General features: G+C 45.1%; 1 protein-coding gene across 9 annotated transcripts in view; it reads right to left on the bottom strand.

Moving 5' to 3' along the window:
* LOC138749865 (protein FAM81A-like) overlaps positions 1-17,489 on the bottom strand; it is a 61,769-nt gene extending 44,280 nt beyond the window's left edge. Inside the window, exons 1-3 of one of the 9 annotated variants that reach the window (XM_069911823.1) lie at positions 17,204-17,489; positions 8,162-8,348; positions 1,528-1,632 (exon numbers count right to left, since the gene is read on the bottom strand). In XM_069911823.1, coding sequence (XP_069767924.1) covers positions 1,528-1,632 — 105 coding nt within the window. In that variant the 5' untranslated portion in view covers positions 8,162-8,348; positions 17,204-17,489. Of the gene's footprint in view, positions 1-1,527; positions 1,633-2,539; positions 2,630-8,161; positions 8,349-10,949; positions 11,055-17,203 lie in introns of those variants that run through there. The other 8 variants (XM_069911821.1, XM_069911827.1, XM_069911825.1 and 5 more) reach the window with 8 other exon arrangements.
* Between the last annotated feature and the right edge of the window lie 5,669 nt (positions 17,490-23,158).

The following is a 23,158-nucleotide window of genomic DNA, read 5'->3' as shown; positions in this document are numbered from 1 at the left end:
AAACTCAATAAAACTATTTTAAAAAGAAAAAGACCATGATCCTTTGTTCTGGATTTCCCCACCATTGGGAACATTCGTCCTGCATCTAACCCGATTAGTCCTGTCAGAATTTTATATTATATATGACTATATACATATCTAGAAAGGGTTAGTGAGCTTTTAAAACCTACAAGAGGAAAGAGATTTCATTTTGAATTGCTTACAACATGGTTGCATTTACATCACTTGCTGAGAAGACCAAGGCAAAGGATGAAAAAACATCAATACCAAGAAATTCTGCAGTTTCCATTAGGTGAAAATGAAAAGTATGGTTGTTTTTGCCATGGCTGGGCTTTTGAGATTGGCAGCCACAGAGGCGATCAGACCATAATACACGGGCAATGAGAGGTGAACTTGCAAAACTGGGAGAAGAAAAAATTGGTGGGGACAGGAGAGATGGTGGTGAAACGCTGGCTTGGAGATTGTAGTTTGTGGAAATGGAGTGTGTGGGAGAAATAACAATAAAGGAGTGGAGTTTGCCTACTCTAGAGAAGGAAAATGGAGTGGACGTGGTGGGGTCGTGAAACAAAGGAAGGGTTAGGTGAAGGGACCCCAGCACCAGCAGCAAAAGAGAGGCTAAGGGATTTCGAAGTGACAGATTGGAGGTGGAGGGGGGTGGGAGAGAGGGTTGTCAAGTCACAATTTGGACATTGGGGGTTACGAAGAGGTTCAGTTGTGTGGACAGAGTGGCTCAAAAGTGAAAGCAAGTAGGTTTAAACCTACTGTTCATTACAGAGGAGCTCTGACAGCTCACCCAATTACCTGGAAATGCTGATGGTTTAGCATTCACTCACCACATTTTCTATACACTCACTGGGGCCCCAGGTCTTGCAATCTCTTCCACTCAGCAGGACCTTAGTTCCCAACTTCCCCTTCCATTCACTGGGATCCCAGTTCCCACGCTCCTTTGAAACTCACTTGGCTCTGTTTCCCTCACTCCCCGTCCACTCACCACGGCCCTGGTCCTTGCGCTCCCTTGAAACGTACCCATTCCACTGAAAAATATTTATTTCTACATCTTCAAAAGAAAACTTAATTGAAAGTATTAATAGAATAACATTCAATAGTCTGACACCACCAAATTCCCACGCGCCAGAGTAACTGCTTTTTACTGCTTTATAGCTCCAAATAAAATGTTAGAAGAAAGTGTAACATACGTGAATTTCCCAGCACACTATTGCTGAGCTAGACTAAAAGGTGTAGGACTTCAAGCAGTAGGCAGCAGGAATTAACGAAGACGAATGAGAATATTTGTGGCTTTCAAGATGAAGAACACAGTAGCAGATTTTCCAGGTTCACTACATTTCAAACATTGAAAATCCTAAAACTTTAGACATTGGAATCTGAAGCATCGACAGAAAACAGAGGAAAAAATCAGGCAGCATCTGTTGGAAATGAGAGGAGTTCCTCGATGGTATTGGACAGATCTGTAATTTGTAAAGTTTATATTTCTATTTGAAACCTGTGATGACCTGAATTAGATCTTACCTCTATGTCCTTGTTTAGTTGCTCCACAATGACTGTGATGTGTCGTGTGTGCTCCTCCAAGAGGTGTCGAACAACATACTCGCCTTTGCCTCGGTTTTTTGACATCTGTGAATGTGAATTAACATCATCCTTAATATACCCACTCTGATTTGAGATCGTCTCATTGGTTTTGCCAAGATGGCTATAATACTTGTAACCTCATTGAGAGAATCGCTGGGCCTTTGAGTCCATCAGGGCAAGGAATAAAATGAAAATCAGAAACTTGAATATGAACCAAAGTGTAGACAATATAGTAGCAAGCCCGAACATTGAATTTAATTTATATTTTCAGTAGTTGAGTATAATAAGACTAGCATATCTTCTGAAGAAACATTAAAGAAAGTGTAGACATGTTGGAATGTTTCAATTTTTTTTGTAATTTAAAGCAAGATAACAGCCCTTCTGGCCCATGAGCCCATACTGCCCAAATCCACCCATGTGATCAATTAAGCTTCTACCCCACCCCCACCCCCTACGTGGGATGAAACCTGAGCACCCATAGGAAACCCACACGGATATGGCGAGAAATTACAAACTCCCTAAAGGTAAGGCTGGATTGGAACCCAGGTCACTGTTGCACTGGCCACGCCACACTAATTTATAAGGAGATTCTCGTTTATCCAAGTTGGTATCTCCTGGCTGGACAGTGAATTGCTTGACTGAGGTGGAGACAAGAAGGATGAGAAAGATTTTTTTGAAAATAAGGAGGAAGGAAGATACCAGGAATGGTAAATGTAACCAGTTTTCTCCCCCCCCCACCAAAAAAAATTTAAAAGTCAAATGAAATAAATATCAGGTCCAAGTCATAAGACAATCACAATGGGAGGGTGAGGACCAAGAATTTTTCTCATGCAAGAGTTATTACGTTTGCAGCATTGGGACAAAAATAGACTAGATTTTCTAAAGGGTGCTTGAGGGAGGACACTTTGCCGAACTCCAAGGAAGACCAGGGGAATCAGACTGCCATGCTTACTCGCTCAGGTGCAGATCGAGACACGATGTGCTGAGAGACTCCCCGAAGCTGTAATGGTTTTAAGATTCCATGATCTGGTTCTCATCTGGAGACAAGTGTACGGGAGAAAATAAAGCAAACGAAGCTGTGCAGGAAATGGTTTCACACATGAGCGACAGGCACAGTTGTATCTGATTCAACGGGGAACTAACAACCAGGGAAGGCTGAATAAACATCAAACAGCTTTGTGGCATCAGATTAAGCCAGAACTTTGAAAGGATTCTTCTAATTTTACTTAAGACAGTGACACTGATACATAGATCACTAGCTGGTGTTTTGGATGTTGGTAAGATTGAGGGTCAGGAGGGTTATTACAACTCGTCCACCTGGACATCAAAAGCCTTCCTGACCATCTCTGCCTACTCTGCCATTCTGTGCGACCAAAGTGCATTATCTCAGTCAAGGCCTGCCAAACATTGACCAAAACTAAACACTGTATTTTCAACACATCAAAAAATAAAATGTCATGAATTTTAAGATTGAAAATTTCACAGATTCATCCAACATTAATCCAACCCTTCAGTCCAACTCCTCCACGCCAATCAAAATGATATTCTGGGCTAGTCCCATTTCTCTCCATATGGTCCATAGACATCTAAGCATTTCCTGGATAGAGTTGAAACATGAAAGTCTGTGGGCAGGGGAATGGAAGATTAAGTTCAGTGTGAGCAAATGTAAGGTTATCCATTTTGGAGGCAGTAATAAGAGAGCAGAGTATTATTTAAATGGAGTCAAGCAAGGGAGTGGGATAGTGGAAAAGGGATCTGGATGGATCCCTAAAAGCTAGCCTGCAGGTTAGCTGTGAAGAGGGCAAATGACATGTTGGCTTTCATAAAGAGGGGATTGGAGTAAAAGAGCAGAGATGCCTCCTGCAGTTGTACAGGGCCTTGGTGAGACCTCCTCTGGAATATTGCATCCCCAAATTTGAGGAAGGACATACTCGCTATAGAGGAAGCGCAGCACAGATTTACAAGGTTAGTTTCTGGGGATGGTAGGATTGATATATGCTGAAAGGCTCGAAAGACCGGGCTTATATGCGAGGGAGTTGGGAAGGATGAGGGGAGACATGATTGAGGTAGATTATCAAGGGGCTAGACAGGGTGAAATTGGATTACATGTTCCCAATGTTGAGAGAGACTAAAACTAGAGGGCATAGTTTAAGAATACAGGAAGGCTCTTTAGGACGGAGATGAGGAGAATTTTTTTTTACCCAGAGAAGTGTGGATTATGGAACGCTTTGCTGCGGAGGGTGGTAGGGGCATATTCACTGGATATGTTCAAAGGCTATTGTGGGCAGGGGAGTTGAGGGTTATGGGGAATGGATACTGACAGAGAATGATCAGCCACAATCTGAAAAATGGCGGTGCTAGCTTGACGGGCCAAATGGCCGACTCCAGCACCTACTGTCTATTGTCTAAAACCGCAGAAATGCTGGAGGAACTCTGCAGTTCTCATAGTGTCCATAGGAGGTAAAGATATATTACTGGCATTTTGGGCCTGAGCCCTTCTTCGTGGCATGAGTAAAAAGCAGGCAGGTGCCTGGATTAAAAGGCTGGGGAAAAGGAAAGAATGGGCAAAGGGGAAGAGTACAGACCTACAGAATAATGGTGTTAATTGGGTAATTGTAGGAGGACAGGAGAGAAGGAAGGTGAGAAGTGATTGAGGGAGGAGGGGTGGTTCTGTGAAAATGGAGCTGGGAGAAAGGAGGCAAGAAAAGAAAGACAGTGCTAGAGGAATGGGGACATAGGGAAGGATAGATGGGGAGGGTCTGACGGAAACAGAAACTGGAGAGGTCGATGTTAATGCCATCAGGTTGGAGGGTTCCCAGACTGAATATGAGGTGTTGTTCCTCCAATTTGCAGGTGATCTCAGTCTGGCAGTGCAGCAGTCCATGGACCAAAGGAATGGGGTGGGGAATCAGAATGGGGTGGGGAATCAGAATGGGGTGGGGAATCGGAATAGGGCGGGGAATCGGAATGGGGCGGGGAATCGGAATGGGTGGCCACTAGGAGATCCCTGCTATTGCTGCAGACAGAGCTGAGGTGGTCAGCGACACAATCTCCCAGTCTGCATCCAGACTCTAAAGGAGACCACAACGGGAGCACTGGAAGCGGTGGAGGACCACCCCCCCCCCCCTTCAGAATCACAAGTGAAGTGTTTGCTTCACTTTGAAGGACTGTTTGGGGCCCAAATGGTGGTGAGGGAGGAGATGTGGCTGCATGTGGAGCACCACCTGTGGTCACAGGGATGGGCCCAAGGGGACAACTGGTGGAAAGGGAGGAGTGGATGAGGGAGTCACAGCGGGAGATGGAGAGGGGAGGAGAAGGGAAGGTATGTTTGCTGCAGGGATTACGCAGTAGGCAGCAGAAATGGTGGAGGATGATATGTTGGATGCAGAGGCTGGTGGAGGACAAAGAAATCCTGTCCATATCGCGCATGGGGTCAGAGGGGGCTAGGGTAGACATGCGGGTAATGGAGGATATGCGGGTGAGGGCCGAGTTGATTGCAGTAGAAGGGAAGCCACAGTTTTTGAAGAAGGAGGACATCTCAGAGATTAGCTTTTTAAGGAATTGTTCTATCCACACTCATGAAGGCAAATGGAAAATATTCCATCGGGCTCAAAGGATAGACACAATTTCAAAAAAACAACTCGCTTGCAGAATGTGTGAGTCTCACACTGACTTCATCAGTCGTCTAAGGACCCATAGAACTGTAGATGTAAGTCAACCTCAATCCTGAGGGACCGCCTAAAGAGAGAAGAGCTGCAAAACCTGGTTCACATTCAAGGCAAGGGCTGATAACTTTTAAGTTTATTTGTTGCAAAATACCTAGCACAGTGAGAAGGGATCTATGGTAAACAGAGAAACCTCCAACATTCATCTTGAAGCTTACAGAGTCAGCTTACAGAGAGGAGGTGCAAACACTGATGGACTGGTGCACCTACACCTGAATGTTAACAAAACAAAGGAGATGGTAGTCGACTTCAGGAGAGCCCTGGGAGGAATCACTCTCCATTGACCATCGACGGCTGCACCGTCAAGGTAGTCAAGAGCACCAAATTCCTTGGCGTGCTCCTGGTCCCTCAACACCATTGCCAAGAAGGCCCAGCAATGCCTTTACTTCCTGCGGAGGTTGAGGGAAGTTCAGCTTCCACCCTCCATTCCACAGGGGATGCATTGAGAGTATCCTATGGAACTGCATCACCCCCGGTTAGGGAACTGCACCATCCCAGAACGCATCCCTGCAGCGGATAGTAAAGACTGCTGAGGGGATTATTGGGGTCTCTCTCCCTGCCACGATGGACATTTGTAAGTGCCATTGTTTGCGGAAAGCCATAAACATCATAAAGGTCTCCACACACCCCTCCCACAATCTGTTCTCCTTCCTGCTGTCCGGGGAAGAGGTACCGAAGCAATCGGGCCCTCATGACCAGATTACGAAACAGGTTTTCCCCCCAAACCGTGAGGCTTCTTAACTCCAGGGTTACACAGGGCTAGCATATGAACCATGATATTTATGTGATATGTTATTTATAAGAAGTTTCTGTTGTAATTTAGCCATGTAAATAACTAGCTCCACAGTCTGGAAAAACACTATCTTGTTTTCAATGTATGCTGCAAGGTTTATGTGTGAATGACAAAATAAATGCGACTTGACTTGATTCATACAGACAGGTAAAGAGCATAATTCACAGAGTATGGGAATACCACAAATATGAAAATCAATTAGCATTAAGGAAAGCATGAGGATACTGTTATGGGGTCTGTTCAGTACTAAAATGTCAGACAATGACCATCTCTGCAAAGGGGGAGCCTAGCTATATACTCTTGACAGTTAATGCATTACCATTGTCTAATCTCCTCAGGTTACCACTGTCCAGAAATACCAGTGATACAGCCTTGTAAAAACATATCAGCAGCTGGGTATTCCGCAGGAAGTAACTCACCTCCTGACTCCCCCAAACATTTCCATTATAAATTGCAGCTCAATTATCACTGTTGGGGGTTACCTTGCTTTCTGGAGTAGGACATGGAGAGGACGCTTCTTAAGGAAGGGAAGTCCGACCTCAGAGAGCACAGCCTCAGAATACAGAAGCATCCCTTTAGAACAGAGATGAAGAGGAATTTATTTTCCCCCCAGAGGGAGTCCAGTCTATGGAATTTATGATGAAAACAGCTGCGGAGGCCAAGTCTTTCATTATATTTTAGATTGGTACTTGATTAGGAAGGGAATAAAAGACTTTTGGGGAGAATGGGGGGGTGGGGGTGGGCAGGGGTTAAAAAGGACAGTAAATTAGCCATGATGAAATAGCAGGGTAGACTTATGGGCTGAATAACCTAATTCACTCCAGTGTCTTATGGTCTAGATGAATGGAGGTTGAACTGTTTTCCATTAGTCATGTCGGTTGGTTCACTCCACCAGGAAGCCTGTTGTAGATGAGGAACAGCAACGCTGAAGAAAGCATTGGGTCAATGATGCAGCCTTTCTTGACACCAATCTGAACTGTGGTGCTGTCCTTATACTGTATTTACTCTCTACTACTTAAGTTACATTGCAAAATCTGAAGAATGGGGTCAACTTCAATAATAGTTCATGGCAGATATTTTACTTAACCTTCAACAAGTACAACCACATTCATTTGGAACTTCAATCTTAGGATTCTTACAACTGCAATATTACTGGGGATAACTGGTAAAGTACTCTTTCAAATGCTGCTTTAATGTCATTCTTAGCTCATCTCCAGAGTATATTGACTGGTTTTACTTCATATAGACCCAGTGGTTCTCAACCTTTTTCTTTCCACTCACATCCCACTATGCCATGTGTTCTGTGATTAGTCAGGGATTGCTTAAGATGGCATGTGAGTGGGAAGGGAAGGTTGAGAACCACTGCTCGAGACCCAATTGTTATAGAAATATTTTACTTGGGAAAAATTGTCATTGGCCCATTTCCTTTGGCGTTCTGAGACCGTGCACATAAAAGGCTCAATTAGGTACGATTAAAACTTTTTCTTTCCTCCCACATACCACTTTAAGTGGTCCCTTACTCGTCACAGAGCACCTGTGACATAGGGATTACTTAAAGTGGTATGTGAGTGGAGAGAAAAAGGTTGAGAACCACTGGTCTAGATGATGCTGAGTTTCTCCAGTAGGTTTATTATTAGATCCCAGCATCTGCAGATTTTCTTGTTTAACTCTAGAATACATAGATTTTGTCCAGGTCAACCAGGACTGTAATTACACCCAATGCTGAATTATCCTAGAAAAACCGAAGTGAGTGCCAATATGTCACATTATTGATGTAAAAACACAACACTGGAGAAACTCAGCAGGTCAATCAATCTCCTTTATATAGCAAAGATAAAAATACATAACCGACACTTCATGCTTGAGCCCTTCATCAAGGTATTAAAGGGCTCTATTTGACCAGCTGAATTTCTCCAGCATTGCGTGTGTTTACTTCAACCACAGTGTCTGCAGAATTTCGTGTTTCACCACTTACCCCTTCTATCATTTGCAAATTATTGCAAGCAGGCTAATTATCAGATTGGGTTTAATTTGCTTTTTGTCAATCAATACATACTTTAACCTTGCTTAGGTGGATTCCTTTTGTTGCAGTCGCCTTGAGATGCAGCCTGCACTCGAACAATTCATCAGCCAGGCAGTTGCCAGAATAGACAGCTTTGTTGTATCTGGTACCTTCCGCAGTACTCAGTACATCCTGGGGAGTAACTCAAAGTTGTTGAAGGTTGAGATAGTAGGGGTGATTTCTGAAAAAAGAACACAATGGATCATCGAATCAGCACTTTGCCAGAAAATGTGGGCAAACGTTTCAACCCTGACGTTTCCACTCACATAATCCTTTTTGAATATTTTATTTATGATTTTTCAAACTTAAACTTAGTTATCAACATTTGTCAGTGTCAATGTTATCAGAAGCAGAATTGATGACAATTTACAATTATCAATTCTATACAAAGTTTCTGCAGAGTTCAAGCTCTTTCCATCCTCTCTCCCCCACACCCCCCCCCCCACCACCACCCACACCCTCAATATTTAACATTTAATGCTTAACTAACCACAGTTACCCACGACATTGAAGACACTCACCACAAAGGTGTGAAACAAATGTCAGGGGTTTGTGGGTTTGTCACAACACGGCGGCCTAGGACTTGGCCTCATTCCACCCAGAAGGGCCATGTCCAGGTTGCATGCACACAGGTTCCTGCCACAATCCCACATCTGAAGCATTGATCTGATAGTTCTGGTTTAGATCTGTTCCATTTTGGCGGCGTCAGGTACAGCTGGTGTAGAAAGTTGTATTGTACCAGCCTGTACCACACATTAATGACTGCAGTCATGCCGGTCCGACTCCCACCTCTGCCTTGATTTGTGAAGGCCTGATTTAGATTTTTCTGCTGGTGTTCCCCCTTCTAATCATGGCCTCTATGTCACTGCACTCTGGTAGGGCCATAGTGGACTAATTTGTCCTGCAGAAAATATCTTCCCACTGACATAATTAACAATTCCATTGTTTTTGCCATTTACTTTTTAAAGCAATGGTTCTCAACCTTTTTCTTTCCAATCACATCCCACATGGAGACCATGTGGTGATTTGATTTGAGATGATCTGATCCCATCACATCTTTTCCCTGCCTCAATCACTAATTGTAATTGGACATTAAGGCAAAATGATTCCAAATTGTTGTTAGAAGAAATTCTTTAAACCAGTGGTTCTCAACCTTTTTCTTTCCACTCATGTCCCACTTTAAGCAATCCCTATGCCATCGGTGCTCTGTGATTAGTAAGGGATTGTTTAAGGTGGTAAGTGGGTGGAAATAAAAAGGTTGAAAACCACTGTTTTAATCATACTTAATTGACTCGTTTTGTGCACGGTTTCAGAACTCCAAAGGAAATGGGCCAATGACAATTTTTCTCAAGCCAAATATTTCAGTAACAATTGGGTCTAGAGCAGTGATTCTCAACTTTCCCTTCCCACTCACATACCACCTTAAGCAATCTCTTATTAATCACAGACCGCTGATGGCATAGGGATTACTTAAAGTGGGACGTGAGTGGAAAGAAAAAAGTTGAGAACCACTGGTTTAAAGAATTTCTTCGAACAACAATTTGGAATCATTTTGCCTTACTGTCCAATTACAATTAGTGATTGAGGCAGGGAAAAGATGTGATGGGATCAGAACATCTCAAATCAAATCACCGCATGGTCATAAATACCATCAGATTTCAGATTTATTGTCAGAGAACATACATGACATCACACAACCTTGAAATTCTTCTTCCTGCAGGCAAGCCAGAATTACCACTTATTGGTAGTAGAAAAAAATGCTGCACACAACATACACATGTAAAAAAAATGTAAACAAACTGACAGTGCAAATCAGAGAGGACATTCTTGCCCAAAAATTGTTTTTAAACCTTAATGTGTGTCATACTCCCCTGCCAAAAAATATCTTTGAAATTCCAATGGGGCGATCTAATTCCTAACATGAGCTAAAATGGGATCTGAGCAGGCGCGCTCATCTCTAATGCCTCTCCCCTCCGCACTGCTGTAAGACAAGGTTGGTTGTGCTTGGCTGGAACTCCTCCCAATAACTTTCCTCATCCGCCTGCTCCTGTTGGTTTTTTCTCTCCCCCTCCAGGTCTCCGAGCTGCTCTTTTTCTGCAGAATTTTGCATCGTACTGCACAGATCAATGAATCTCTTCAGATTCAAATTTATTGTCAGGGTACATACATGATATCACATACAACCCTGAGATTCTTTTATCACTTGTTGGTACAGGTACTCAATCTTTTATCCGGACAGCTAAAATCTGGAAAGCTCCAAAAACCAGCATTTTTTTCCTGGTGCTGGTAGAGCAGAGGGAGAGAGAGAGAGAGAGAGAGAGAGAGAGAGAGAGAGAGAGAGAGAGAGAGAGAGAGAGCAGCGTAACTAGGCTGGGCGGGGGGAGGGGAAACGGCATTGCACTCGGGAGGGGCGAGAGGGGAGAGAGACGGCGGTGCGACTCGGGTGGGTGAGTGGGGAGAGAGAGAGACGGCAGCATGACTCGAGTGGGCTTAAATCTGGGGCAGCTGGCTTTTGTTTTGAAATCCGGAAAAATCCGAAATCCAGAACACACTGTCCCCCAAAGTTTCCGGATAAAGGATGTGTACCTGTAGTGCCAAAAAAAACTGTACACAACATACACAAACAAATGAAGAACTGTAAACAGATAATAAAGTAAACAAACTGACTGTGCAATACAGAAAGAATTTTTAAAAATCCTATGTCATAATCATAAATGAAACAGAGTAAATTATTCCAGAATATTTATGCTTATCTTATATTTTTATTTATACAAGTGATTACCATGGGCTGTGTGAGAAACGGATCATGTGTGTATATGTGTCCACCGTGATCTGGAGAAACTGTTTCATCGACTTGTATATGAACAGCCGGATAATAATTAACTTGAATTTGAAATCTTCACAATTACTGGGAGAGTTCTGGAATGAATCAGGGACAAGAATTTTTTTTTAGATGGCCAGTGCTTTCCATAATAACTCTAGTACTGTGTAGTTGTTGTTTTAGCAGTGGTCCATGGACTTGCGTTCAACTCGACACAACCGGAAGGGTTTGGCGTTGGCATCAAGATCGTAAGCAATGACGGGGGAAGCATGGAGGCCTGCATGCCATGTTACGACTAAAACACTTAGACCAGCATTACTGAGTGTTTTCCTTGTCAAGACTCGGTCTCTGGTAAACAAGCTGAATGAATTGAAGGCCTGGGTACTCACACAGACTGTAATGTAATGTTTTTCACCGAGACAAGGCTTAACAGCGTGTTACCAAACAATGTGGTGGAATTGGAAGGTCAAGCGGTTTTCAGGCCTGACAGAATGGCAGCAGAAACGGGAAGAAGCAAAGGAGGTGGGTTGGGCATCTATGTGAATCGATTATAGTGTACTAACTGACAATTATTGCTCTGTTGATCTGGAACACCTGATTATTAAGTCCAGGCCTTTTTAATCTACCAAGAGAGTTTACATGTACCAGTTTCTATACCTCCGGATGTGAATGCTAAAGCAGCCATGGAAAACCTCAGTGCAGCCATCAGCAAGTTGCAGACGTTACATCCAGATGGAGCCTTTATTGTGGCTGGAGACTTTAATTGCTGTAACTTGTGCACTATGCTTCCAAGATTCCATCAAAATGTAACGTGTAATATGACGAGTGATAAAACCTTAGATCAGGTTCATTCAAACGTGACTGACGCTTACAAAACCACCACCCTTCTTCACTTGGGTCAGTCAGACCACCTTTCATGGTTTATGTTTCCCAAGTACAGCCCAGTCTTTAAATGGGCAAAACTCCATAAAGAAATCAATTAAGATCTGGCTGGAGGGGGCTGACTTTGTACTTTGGAAATATTTTCAACATACAGACTGGGGTGTGTTTTCCGCTCACGCTACAGTAGATTCTCAGGCTGATATTGATTCATGTAACAACCCTGTTCTTGAGTATGTCAACAGGTGTGTGGATGGAGCGACGTCACAGAAGGAAATAAAAAATATTTGTTCACCAAAATCCTTGGATGAACAGTGAGGTTCGCCAATTGCTCAAGGACAGAGATTTAGCCTTCAGATCTGGAGACTGGGAGACTTATGGATTAGCCAGGGTCAATTTAAGGAGGGAAATCTCTCAGGTTTAACACACGCACACACAACACACACACACACACACACACACACACACACACACACACACACTCACACACATACACACACACACACACACACACACACACACACACACACACACACAACACACAACACACACACACTCACACACATAAAAATAAACAAAAGATCGAAGAGCATTTCATATCATCGGACCCTGGGCGCATGTGGTAGGGCATACAGATGATCACAGACTATAAATCATCTGGATTTCACCTTCTTCTAGTTGTCACTCCTTCTCTGAGAAGCTTAACTATTTTTACGCTCACTTTGGCCGAAAGAATAAGGAGGTCACTTTCAAGGTGGTCAAATCCCTCTCTCAATCTCTATCATTGATGTGTGGGTCAACCTGAGTAGGGTGAATGTACAGGAGGGAGCTGTTCCTGATGGCACACCTGACCGTGTGCTCAGAGCCTGTGCTCATACCTGACCGTGTGCTCAGAGCCTGTGCTCATACCTGACCGTGTGCTCAGAGCCTGTGCTCATACCTGACCGTGTGCTCAGAGCCTGTGCTCATACCTGACCGTGTGCTCAGAGCCTGAGCTCATACCTGACTGTGTGCTCAGAGCCTGTGCTCATACCTGACCGTGTGCTCAGAGCCTGTGCAGAACAGTTGGCTGAGGTTTTTAACGGATATTTTCAATCTGTCCCTAGCCCAGCCAGTTGTTCCAACGAGCTTTAAGACTGCTATCATTGTGCCTGCTCTACCGCTACGAGTTTAAGTGACTACCATCTAGTTGCACTCACCCCCACCATCTGATGGTCTATCTCATCTGAAATCCTTTTTGCCTGTCAATATGGATTCTCATCAATTCACCTACCATACTAACAGGTCAGCCGAGAATGTCGTTTCAACAGTGCTTCACTCTACTTCAACTCATTTGGACAGTTCCAACTCCTTCCTATTCATCATCTATAGCTCAGCTTTCAACACCGTTGTCCCCTCTAAGATGGTTGTGTGTTGAACCCCCTTTTTACAGCTGACTGAGTTCCTATGCACAATACAAATTTAATAATCAAGTTCACAGATGACACCATAGTTGTAGGCCTGGTTAAAGGGTCCTATAGGGATGAGGTTCAGCTCCTGGCCTAGTGGTGGGCCAATAACAACCTGACACTCAACACTCAGAAGGCCAAGGAGATCATCAAGGACTTCAGGCATGCCAGAAGTCACACTCGTGTCCCAATTTACATCCAAGGAGTGGTGTTGGAATATTTACCGAGCTTTAAATTCCTTGGCGTCCATCTCTCAGAAGATCTCACTTGGTCCCTGAACACTTCAATTCTGATTTAAATGGCAAAACGAGGTCTTTATTTTTTGAGGCACATGCAGAAGGTCCACCCTCTGTGCCAGGATACAGCTGGATTTCTAGAGATGCCCGATTGAGAGCGTATGGTACAGGAAACCTTACCACAGTGTGGTACAGGAATGGTCTTGCACAAGATCGCAAGGCACCTCAGCAGCTAGTAAAAACTGCCCAGCAGATTATTGGAATCCAATTACCTACCATCGAAGAAATCTTTAGGGAAAGATGTCTGAGCAGGGAGAAACATTATCAAAGATGCATCTCACCCAAATCACAGACTTTTCACTTCTCTCCCCTCAGGAAGACACTACAGGAGCCTTTGTTCGTGCACCAGTGGGCTCAAGGAGAGCTTTTTTTTTGTGAAGCTGTTACTATGTTGAACACTGAATTATGGCGCTGAGTGGGACTGGACTCACATTGTAAAATCAGGACCTTTTTAACAGTTCGTTGTAGAATAATGTCCTTGTTGGTTTAAATTGCACATATTTTATTGTAATTATATAGCACTAGATGCTGCTTGCATTTCATTTGCTGGGTTTACCGGTACAATGATAATAAAGTGAGTCATCTTCGTCATGACTGTCCATTTGCGTCAGCAGGCCAGGATAATGAAAGGTAGTTAAACAAGAACAACTACAGATCCTGGGGTCAATACACGAACACGCTGGAGAAACTCACCAGGTCACACAGCAACCATCCGGCCCATCAAGCCTGCTCCGCCATTCAATGACTGTTCTGATGATCGGCTCATCTCCACCTACGGCTTTTCCCCATATCCCTTAACTCCCCTACTTTGTAAAAAAAAATCTCTCCAACCTTGTCTTAAATGTATTTACTGAGGACGCCTCCACTGCTTCCATGAGCAGCGAATTCCACAGATTCGCCACCCTCTGGGAAAATCAGTTTCTGTCCTAAATCTACTACTCTGTTTCTTGAGGCTGTGTCCCCTAGTTCTAGTCTCCCCCACCAATGGGAACAACTTACCTACCTCTATCTTATTTATACTTTTAATAATTTTATACATTTCTATGAGATCCCCCCTCATTCTTCTAAATTCCAGTGAGTACAGCCCAAGACGACTCAATCTCTCCTCATAGGCCAACCCCCTCATCTCTGGAATCAAACTGGTAAACCAATGTCTAGTATATGAAAGAGGATTAATTAAATCTGTTTCTAGATTTCTATAGATAAAGTCAATGGCGAAGAATGGGGATCTTACTAAAATGTTCAACATAAATGAGATTACAGCCATATCATGTATAATGGGGATGGCAGCGCTGTCACTACTGCAGATTCACAGGGAGCAGGGCCACAGCCTCTTAACACGCCTTTGTGGGGCCCCACTGGCCCTCTGCAGGTTTTAACTGCTCGTAGAACAGGGCCGCCAATGGTTTTTACATCAACGTCTTTAGAGGTCCAGATCCAAGATGGCGGCCGCCCAGGCTGACCAGCCCGGCCTCGAATGTTGCGAGCTCTGCCATGAAGAGAAGCCTCAGAGAGGGTAGGAAACCGGAGCATCAGGCAGGCTCCAAGGTGGGGCTCAGTGGCCGAAGGCCTTAAATCAGGGTGTGGGCTGCTGGCTGGGAACGAGGTATCCGGTCCATGGTTCGTGAGGGTCCAGGGGACGAGCAGGGCTCCCAAAGGGCTTCATGTGCCATCCGGGTTTCCAAATATTGGGATAATGAATTATCAGTGGTTTACAATGTATGGAGTATAACAACAGTTAAATATAAACGGCAGCCCAAAGTGCGCACAAACAAGTCATAAATTATAACTGAGATTATTTGTCTTCATCTAACGACATCACAGTAAATCATTCCAGAATTACTCATTGGGAACATTAACTTAAGGATAAATACGATTTATTTCTCCTTTGAGAACTATAGAACAGTACAGCACAGAAAAGACCCCTTCAGCCCTTCTAGTCTGTGTCCAACCATTTTTCTTCTGACCTGCACCCAGCCCTCCATACCTCTCCCATTCATGTCCCTGTCTAAATTCTTCTTAAACATTAAAATTGAGTCCGCATTCACCACCTCGGCTGGCAGCTCGTTCTACACTCTCTACATGAAGAAGTCCCCCTGAATATTCCCCCCTACACCTTTACAGCGCCAGCAATCAGAACCAGGATTCGAATCCCGTGCTGTGTGAGAGGAGTTTGTACACTCTCCCCATGTCTGTGTGGGTTTTCCCCGGGGGCTCTGGTTCCCTCCCACCGTTCAAAATGTCCCAGGGGCGTAAGTTAATTGGGCAGCATGGACTCGAGGACCAAAAAGGTCTGTTCCCATGCTGTATGTCTAATTTTTTAAAAAATTAAAATTAAACTTTTCCCCTTTCTCTCTTCTTAACCCATGTCCTCTGATTTGGTTCTCACCTACCCTCAGTGGAAAAAGTGTACCTACATTTACTCTGTCTATACCCTCATAATTTTAAATACCTCTATCAAATCTCCCCTCATATTCTTCTATGCTCCAGGGAATAAAGTCCTAACCTGTTTAACTTTTCCCTGTAACTCAGTTCCTGAAGTCCAGGCAACATCTAGGTAAATCTTCTCTGCATTCTTTCTCTCTCATCCAGCAGTTAGGTGACCAAAACTGCACACAATGCTCCAAATTTGGTCTCACCCATGTCTTATAAAACTTTACCATAACATCCACACTCCTTTAAAAGCCCTACTTTATGTAGAAAAGAAATCAAGACTCCATATGTGCATAACTAAAGTGGGACTTGAAATAAATATCCTTTTAATACTTGATCATTTAAATTTCATGTGAAAAAAACATTTAAAAAAGCTTGTTTCCTTTCTACTATTTGTTCACTGACATTCTATTTCCCCCTCCCCCTCCCCACCTACACACAAAGGTATCTAGTTTCACATTCAGATTTTCCTTCCACATTTTTGTTCAACCAACCAATATCTGCCCCTCGTGGGAAATTGCATTCCTTCTAATGATCAAGATGATTTGTATATTTTTAATTGCTATCCCACTTGGTTTAAATAAAACTGTGTGCTAATTAGCCATGAGCTCACCATCAACAGGAAACTCTTTTTAATAATTATTACTTCACAATATACCATTTCTAATAATTTATCTAAATCCCCATTTTCACAGTTAAGGAAAGGTTCATATATCAATCAACAAAAAAAATCTACTAAGAAAAAGTGTATATCATGGCTAATGTGATTTATGGTGTGAAAAATAAAAAATTTAAAAAAAAATCTACTTGTGAATGACAAGTGAAAATCATGTATTAATGGGTGCGATACAGTGAAAAATGTAAAGCTGGTTATTTTTCCTATGTAATACTTTACGTGTGCCTTTTTTCAAGGTACTAATTAATCTATCACTGCTTAAAGCCATTTCAAAAGATTCAAGAAATGTGGCTGTCAAAGTAAATGCTTTGAAAATCTTCCGGGCACTTTGTAACAATCAGAAGTACAAAGATGTCCTTGCAAGGCCATTTTTAAATGTCTGCAGAGAATATTTTAGTTTCATTTCAAACACAGCTCCAGTGGAAGTTTAGTTCACAGGAAAGGACTAAGCAAGACATTTTTCTTTAAAAGTAAACACACTACCATAAATGTTCCTCTGTTATACTCCAGGTCTCACCAGCCTCCAGTTCAATAACCGTGCAAATAAAATGACATCATAATTAAGGTCAAATGCCTTAATTGGCAGTTGCACTCTTGTATGTTAAACAGCAAAATTAACATACAATAAAGAGAAAAGTGAAACCACAATGCTGGAGAAACTCAGCAGGTCAAATAGTGAACTTCATACAGCAAAGATAAAGATACATAATGAACTTATCAGGCTTGAGCCCTTCATCAAGGTATGGAAAAATGTTGACAGGTGCCCAAACTGCGAACAGATCAGAGCAAAATTTCTGCGATACTGCAAGACCTACAGGATGCGGGGGGGGGGGGGGGTGGGGGGGGTGGGGGGGTGGGGGGGGTGGGGGGGGGTGGGGGGGGGGGAATAATCGAACAGTTAACAGAAGGAGGCTCCAAATATATCCCTGTTCTCAATGATCTCCAGCATGTCAGTTCTAATGATCAGACTGAAACATTTTTAACCTTGAAGTGATAAATGGGTGAAAGGATTCGAGGTATATGGATCAACAGCAACAAATGTGGCGAACTTTGCTGGGTAACTTGGTCAGCGTGGGTGAGTTGTGCTGAAGGGCCGGTGTCTGTGCTGTGTGGGCTCCAATAATCTATATTGGCTTCTTCCTGTGATCCCCACTTTCACAAATGCCACATTTCAGCCAATTCGATTCATTCCGTGTGACATTATAAAACAGCTGAGAGCGCTGAATACCATGAAGATTATGGGACTAGACATGCTGACTGAGGTACTGAAAGTCCAAAGTTCAGATTCTTTGTCAAAGTACATACATGACATCACATACAACCCTGAGATTCCTTTTCCTGTGGGCCAGGCAGAATTTCTACTTATCAGTAGTATAAACTGTATTCAAGAAAAAAGATATGTATACAAAATAAAGAAATGAAAACAAAGAATGTGCATAGAGAAAAAAATAAATATTTATTAATAAATAACGTGCAAAGTAAAAGCTCTGATTGAGTTTGTTGTTGAAGAGTCTGCTGGTGGAGGGGTAGCAGCTGTCCCTGAACCTGGTGGGATGAGTCTGGTGGCCCCTGGACCTCTTTTTTGATAGCAGCAGCAAGAACAGAGCTGGGAGGTGTGGATCCTTGATGATTCTGTTGCCCTCCGACAGCAGCATTCCATGTAGATTTTCTCGATGGTGGGGAGAATTTTGCCTGTGATGTACTGGCCTGGGTCCAATACCATTTGCAGGGCTTTCCTCTCAGAGGTATTGGTGTTCTAGGGCTTGATGCATCGAGTCAGCACACTTTCCATTACACATCTGTCGAAGTTTGCCAAGGATTCCGATGTCATACCAAATCTCCGAAAACTCCTGAAGAGACAAAGACAATGACATCGTTTCTCCACAATGACATGCACCAACCAGGCACATGCTGGCCAAGCGCAGACAGTGACTGGGTGAATTGGGCGATGAGTTCCTTTGGGCCCTGCAGGGATTCACACAGGCGTGCAACTGCCAGGCAGCGTCAGCCACCCAAAACACAGAACACATGATCCAGGATGCCTATGCTGCATCAGGTCCAACTACGTGTGCCAGAGGTTACTCGAGCAGAGTAAGTTAGACTTAAAAGGGGTAATCGATCGTGCGAAGTCACTGGAGCTCGCCCTCCATAACACGGAAGAGTACTCTGTGAATGGGCCCACACGGGGGTTGCCATGCTGGGACATGGGTCTACAGGCCACCAGTCCGCTACCGCACCCGATTAATGAGCCCACCACAGCCGCTGTCTCCCAGGAGCACCCGAAGTGGTATTTCTGCAGCCAGGCAAAACACTGCCCGGCGAGAGACGCGACATACTGCAAGTGCAGGAAGAAGGGCCACTATGCAGGCGTATGCCAATCACAGTCCTCCAGCGACGCTGTGTGCGCGACATGCCGGCATCTTCTGGGGACGACCATGCCGTGACATGGAGGCCACCATTATGCCCGCAGACTGCAAGTCAACACAGGTTGGACCACAGACCGACCCTGACCAGAACAGCCCTCACCAACTCACCTTTTCCATGATGGATGTCTCCATCAATGACCAGGTAACGAAATGCCTTTTTGATAGTGGGAGCACCGAAAGCTTTATTCATCCGGACATGGCCCAATGTTACTCCCTTGAGGGCTACAAAGTCACCCTAGCATCAAAGGCTCGCTCCACAGAAATCCACAGCTATACTACAGTGACGCTGACCATGCGGGGCACGACATATAGAGACTTTAAGCTTCTCATTATGCCGTAGCTCTGTGCTCTGGTACTGTTGAGGCTAGACTTCCAGTGCCACTTAAAGAGTGTCACTATGCAATATGACGGCCCTCTCCCAACCCTAAAGGTCGGCAACTTGCAGTTCCTTAACCGACCGTTCTGTCCCACCTTGTCCCTTCCCTCCCCCGCTGGCCTAACCAATGCGCAATCTCTCTATCCTCTGCATTAACCCCCCGCCTCTGTTCACCAACCTCACCCCCAACTGTAACCCAGTCGCCACAAAAATCAGACGATACAGTGAGGGGGACAGGGTGTTTACAAAGGCAGAGGTATGACAAGGGGATTATTGAAGCCAGCACCAGCCCCTGAAGGGTTCAGGTAGTGGTAGTGAAGGGTGGGGGCAAAAGTAGAATGGTAATTGACTACAGTAAAGCCATCAGTCACTACACACAGCTGGATCCGGGCACCACCCTCGCATTGTGGATATGTTCAACCAAATCGCCCAGTATCATGTGTGTTCTCCACAATGGACCTGAAATCCGCCTATCACCAATTCTCCATCTGCACTGAGGATTGCCAATACACAGGTTTTGAGGCAGACGGTCATCTCTACCACTTCCTCAGGGTCCCCTTCGGAGTCACCAATGGCGTTTTCGTCTTCCAATGGGAGATGATAGACCTACATGATCTGCATGCCACCTTCCCATATCTGGATAACATCACAAACTGCAGCCACAACCTGCAAGACTATGATGCACCGCCAACACCTGAACCTGACCTACAATGAAGATGATTGTGCCTTCTGCACTCCCTGAATAGCGATCCTTGGCTGCGTCGTGGAGAATGGGGTCATTGGCCCCAACCCTGACTGCATACGGCCTCTGCTAGACCTCCCCCTTCCCCACAGCCTCAAGGCCCTGAAAAGGTGCCTGGGGTTCTTTTCTTATTATGCCCAGTGGGTTCCAAATTATGCAGATAAAGCCCGCCTCCTTATCAGGTCCACTTCTTTCCCCCTTTACAAAAGAAACACGGGCAGCTATCTGCCGTGAAAGCCGCAATGTATGCAGTGGATGAATCTGCCCCCTTCCAGGTGGAGAGCGATGTATCTGATTTTGCCGAGAATATTCTCCCAGAATCACAGTGCGGCTTTCGCGCAAACAGAGGAACTACTGACATAGTCTTTGCCCTCAGACAGCTCCAAGAAAAGTGCAGAGAACAAAACAAAGGACTCTACATCACCTTTGTTGACCTCACCAAAGCCTTCGACACCGTGAGCAGGAAAGGGCTTTGGCAAATACTAGAGCGCATCGGATGTCCCCCAAAGTTCCTCAACATGATTATCCAACTGCACGAAAACCAACAAGGTCGGGTCAGATACAGCAATGAGCTCTCTGAACCCTTCTCCATTAACAATGGCGTGAAGCAAGGCTGTGTTCTCGCACCAACCCTCTTTTCAATCTTCTTCAGCATGATGCTGAACCAAGCCATGAAAGACCCCAACAATGAAGACGCTGTTTACATCCGGTACCGCACGGATGGCAGTCTCTTCAATCTGAGGCGCCTGCAAGCTCACACCAAGACACAAGAGAAACTTGTCCGTGAACTACTCTTTGCAGACGATGCCGCTTTAGTTGCCCATTCAGAGCCAGCTCTTCAGCGCTTGACGTCCTGCTTTGCAGAAACTGCCAAAATGTTTGGCCTGGAAGTCAGCCTGAAGAAAACTGAGGTCCTCCATCAGCCAGCTCCCCACCATGACTACCAGCCCCCCCACATCTCCATCGGGCACACAAAACTCAAAACGGTCAACCAGTTTACCTATCTCGGCTGCACCATTTCATCAGATGCAAGGATCGACAATGAGATAGACAACAGACTCGCCAAGGCAAATAGCGCCTTTGGAAGACTACACAAAAGAGTCTGGAAAAACAACCAACTGAAAAACCTCACAAAGATAAGCGTATACAGAGCCGTTGTCATACCCACACTCCTGTTCGGCTCCGAATCATGGGTCCTCTACCGGCATCACCTACGGCTCCTAGAACGCTTCCACCAGCGTTGTCTCCGCTCCATCCTCAACATCCATTGGAGCGCTTTCATCCCTAACGTCGAAGTACTCGAGATGGCAGAGGTCGACAGCATCGAGTCCACGCTGCTGAAGATCCAGCTGCGCTGGGCGGGTCACGTCTCCAGAATGGAGGACCATCGCCTTCCCAAGATCGTGTTATATGGCGAGCTCTCCACTGGCCACCGTGACAGAGGTGCACCAAAGAAAAGGTACAAGGACTGCCTAAAGAAATCTCTTGGTGCCTGCCACATTGACCACCGCCAGTGGGCTGATATCGCCTCAAACCGTGCATCTTGGCGCCTCACAGTTTGGCGGGCAGCAACCTCCTTTGAAGAAGACCGCAGAGCCCACCTCACTAACAAAAGGCAAAGGAGGAAAAACCCAACACCCAACCCCAACCAACCAATTTTCCCCTGCAGCCGCTGCAACCATGTCTGCCTGTCCCGCATCGGACTTGTCAGCCACAAACGAGCCTGCAGCTGACGTGGACTTTTACCCCCTCCATAAATCTTCGTCCGTGAAGCAAAGCCAAAGAAGATGCAGTGGATGAATCTGCCCCCTTCCAGGTGGAGAGCGATGTATCTGATTTCGCCCTGGCCACACCATTGTCTTTTTCTCCCGAACCCTCCAGGGCCCTGAAGTCCGACACTCCTCTACTGATAAGGAGGCTCAGGCGATAGTTGAGGCAGTACGGCACCGGAGGCACTACCTGGCTGGCAGATATTTTACCATGGTCACGGACCGTGGCATTCATGTCAAAGGTAAAGAACGATAAAATTTTGAGGTGGAGGATCGAGCTTTCCACCTACAATTATGATTGGCCAGGGAAACTCAATGAGCCCTCAGATGCTCTGTCTCGAGGGACATGTGCTGGCGCACAGGTGGATCACCTTAAAGCCCTCCACAATGACCTCTGCCCCCACCCCCCCCGCAAGTGTCACGATATTTTTTCACTTTATCAAATCTCAGAACCTGCCATTCTCCATTGGGGATGTCAGAGACATGACCAGGGACTGCAGAGTGTGCGGAGTGCAAGTCGCATTTCTACCAACCAGATAGGGTGCCCCTGACAAAAGCCACGCGCCCCTTCGAGCACCTGAGCATGGACTTCAAGGGCCCCCTTTCCCTCCACCAACTGCAACATATACTTCCTCATGATTATTGACGAGTATTCGCGGTTCCCCTTTGTCATCCCCTGCCTTGACATGACCATTGTCACAGTCATTGGGGCCCTGCACAACCTGTTCACCCTGTTTGGGTACCCATCGTACATCCACAGCGACCGAGGGGTCTTTGTTTATGAGTGACGAGCTGCACCAATTCCTGCTGACCAGGGGTATCGCCACCAGCAGGACCACAAGTTATAACCCCCAGGGGAACGGTCAGGTAGAGAGAGAGAGAGAGAGAGAGGGAGAGAGAGAGAGAAAATGGCACTGTGTGGAAGGCCATCCTCCTTGCCCTAAAGTCCAGGGGACTGCCTGTCTCTCCTTCCAGAGGCACTCCACACCACTCAATCCCTGCTATGTTCGGCCACTAATCTACCCCTCATAAAAGAATTTTCTTCTTCCCCAGGAAGTCCGCGTCGGGGACCACTCCATGCTCCTGCTGACATCTCCAGGGCCAGAACTGCTACAAAAACACATG

Source organism: Narcine bancroftii, chromosome 14 (assembly GCF_036971445.1).
Source record: "Narcine bancroftii isolate sNarBan1 chromosome 14, sNarBan1.hap1, whole genome shotgun sequence".
Classification (NCBI taxonomy): domain Eukaryota; kingdom Metazoa; phylum Chordata; class Chondrichthyes; order Torpediniformes; family Narcinidae; genus Narcine; species Narcine bancroftii.
Note: the sequence above shows the minus strand (reverse complement) of the source record. Positions and strands in the feature narration are given on the sequence as shown.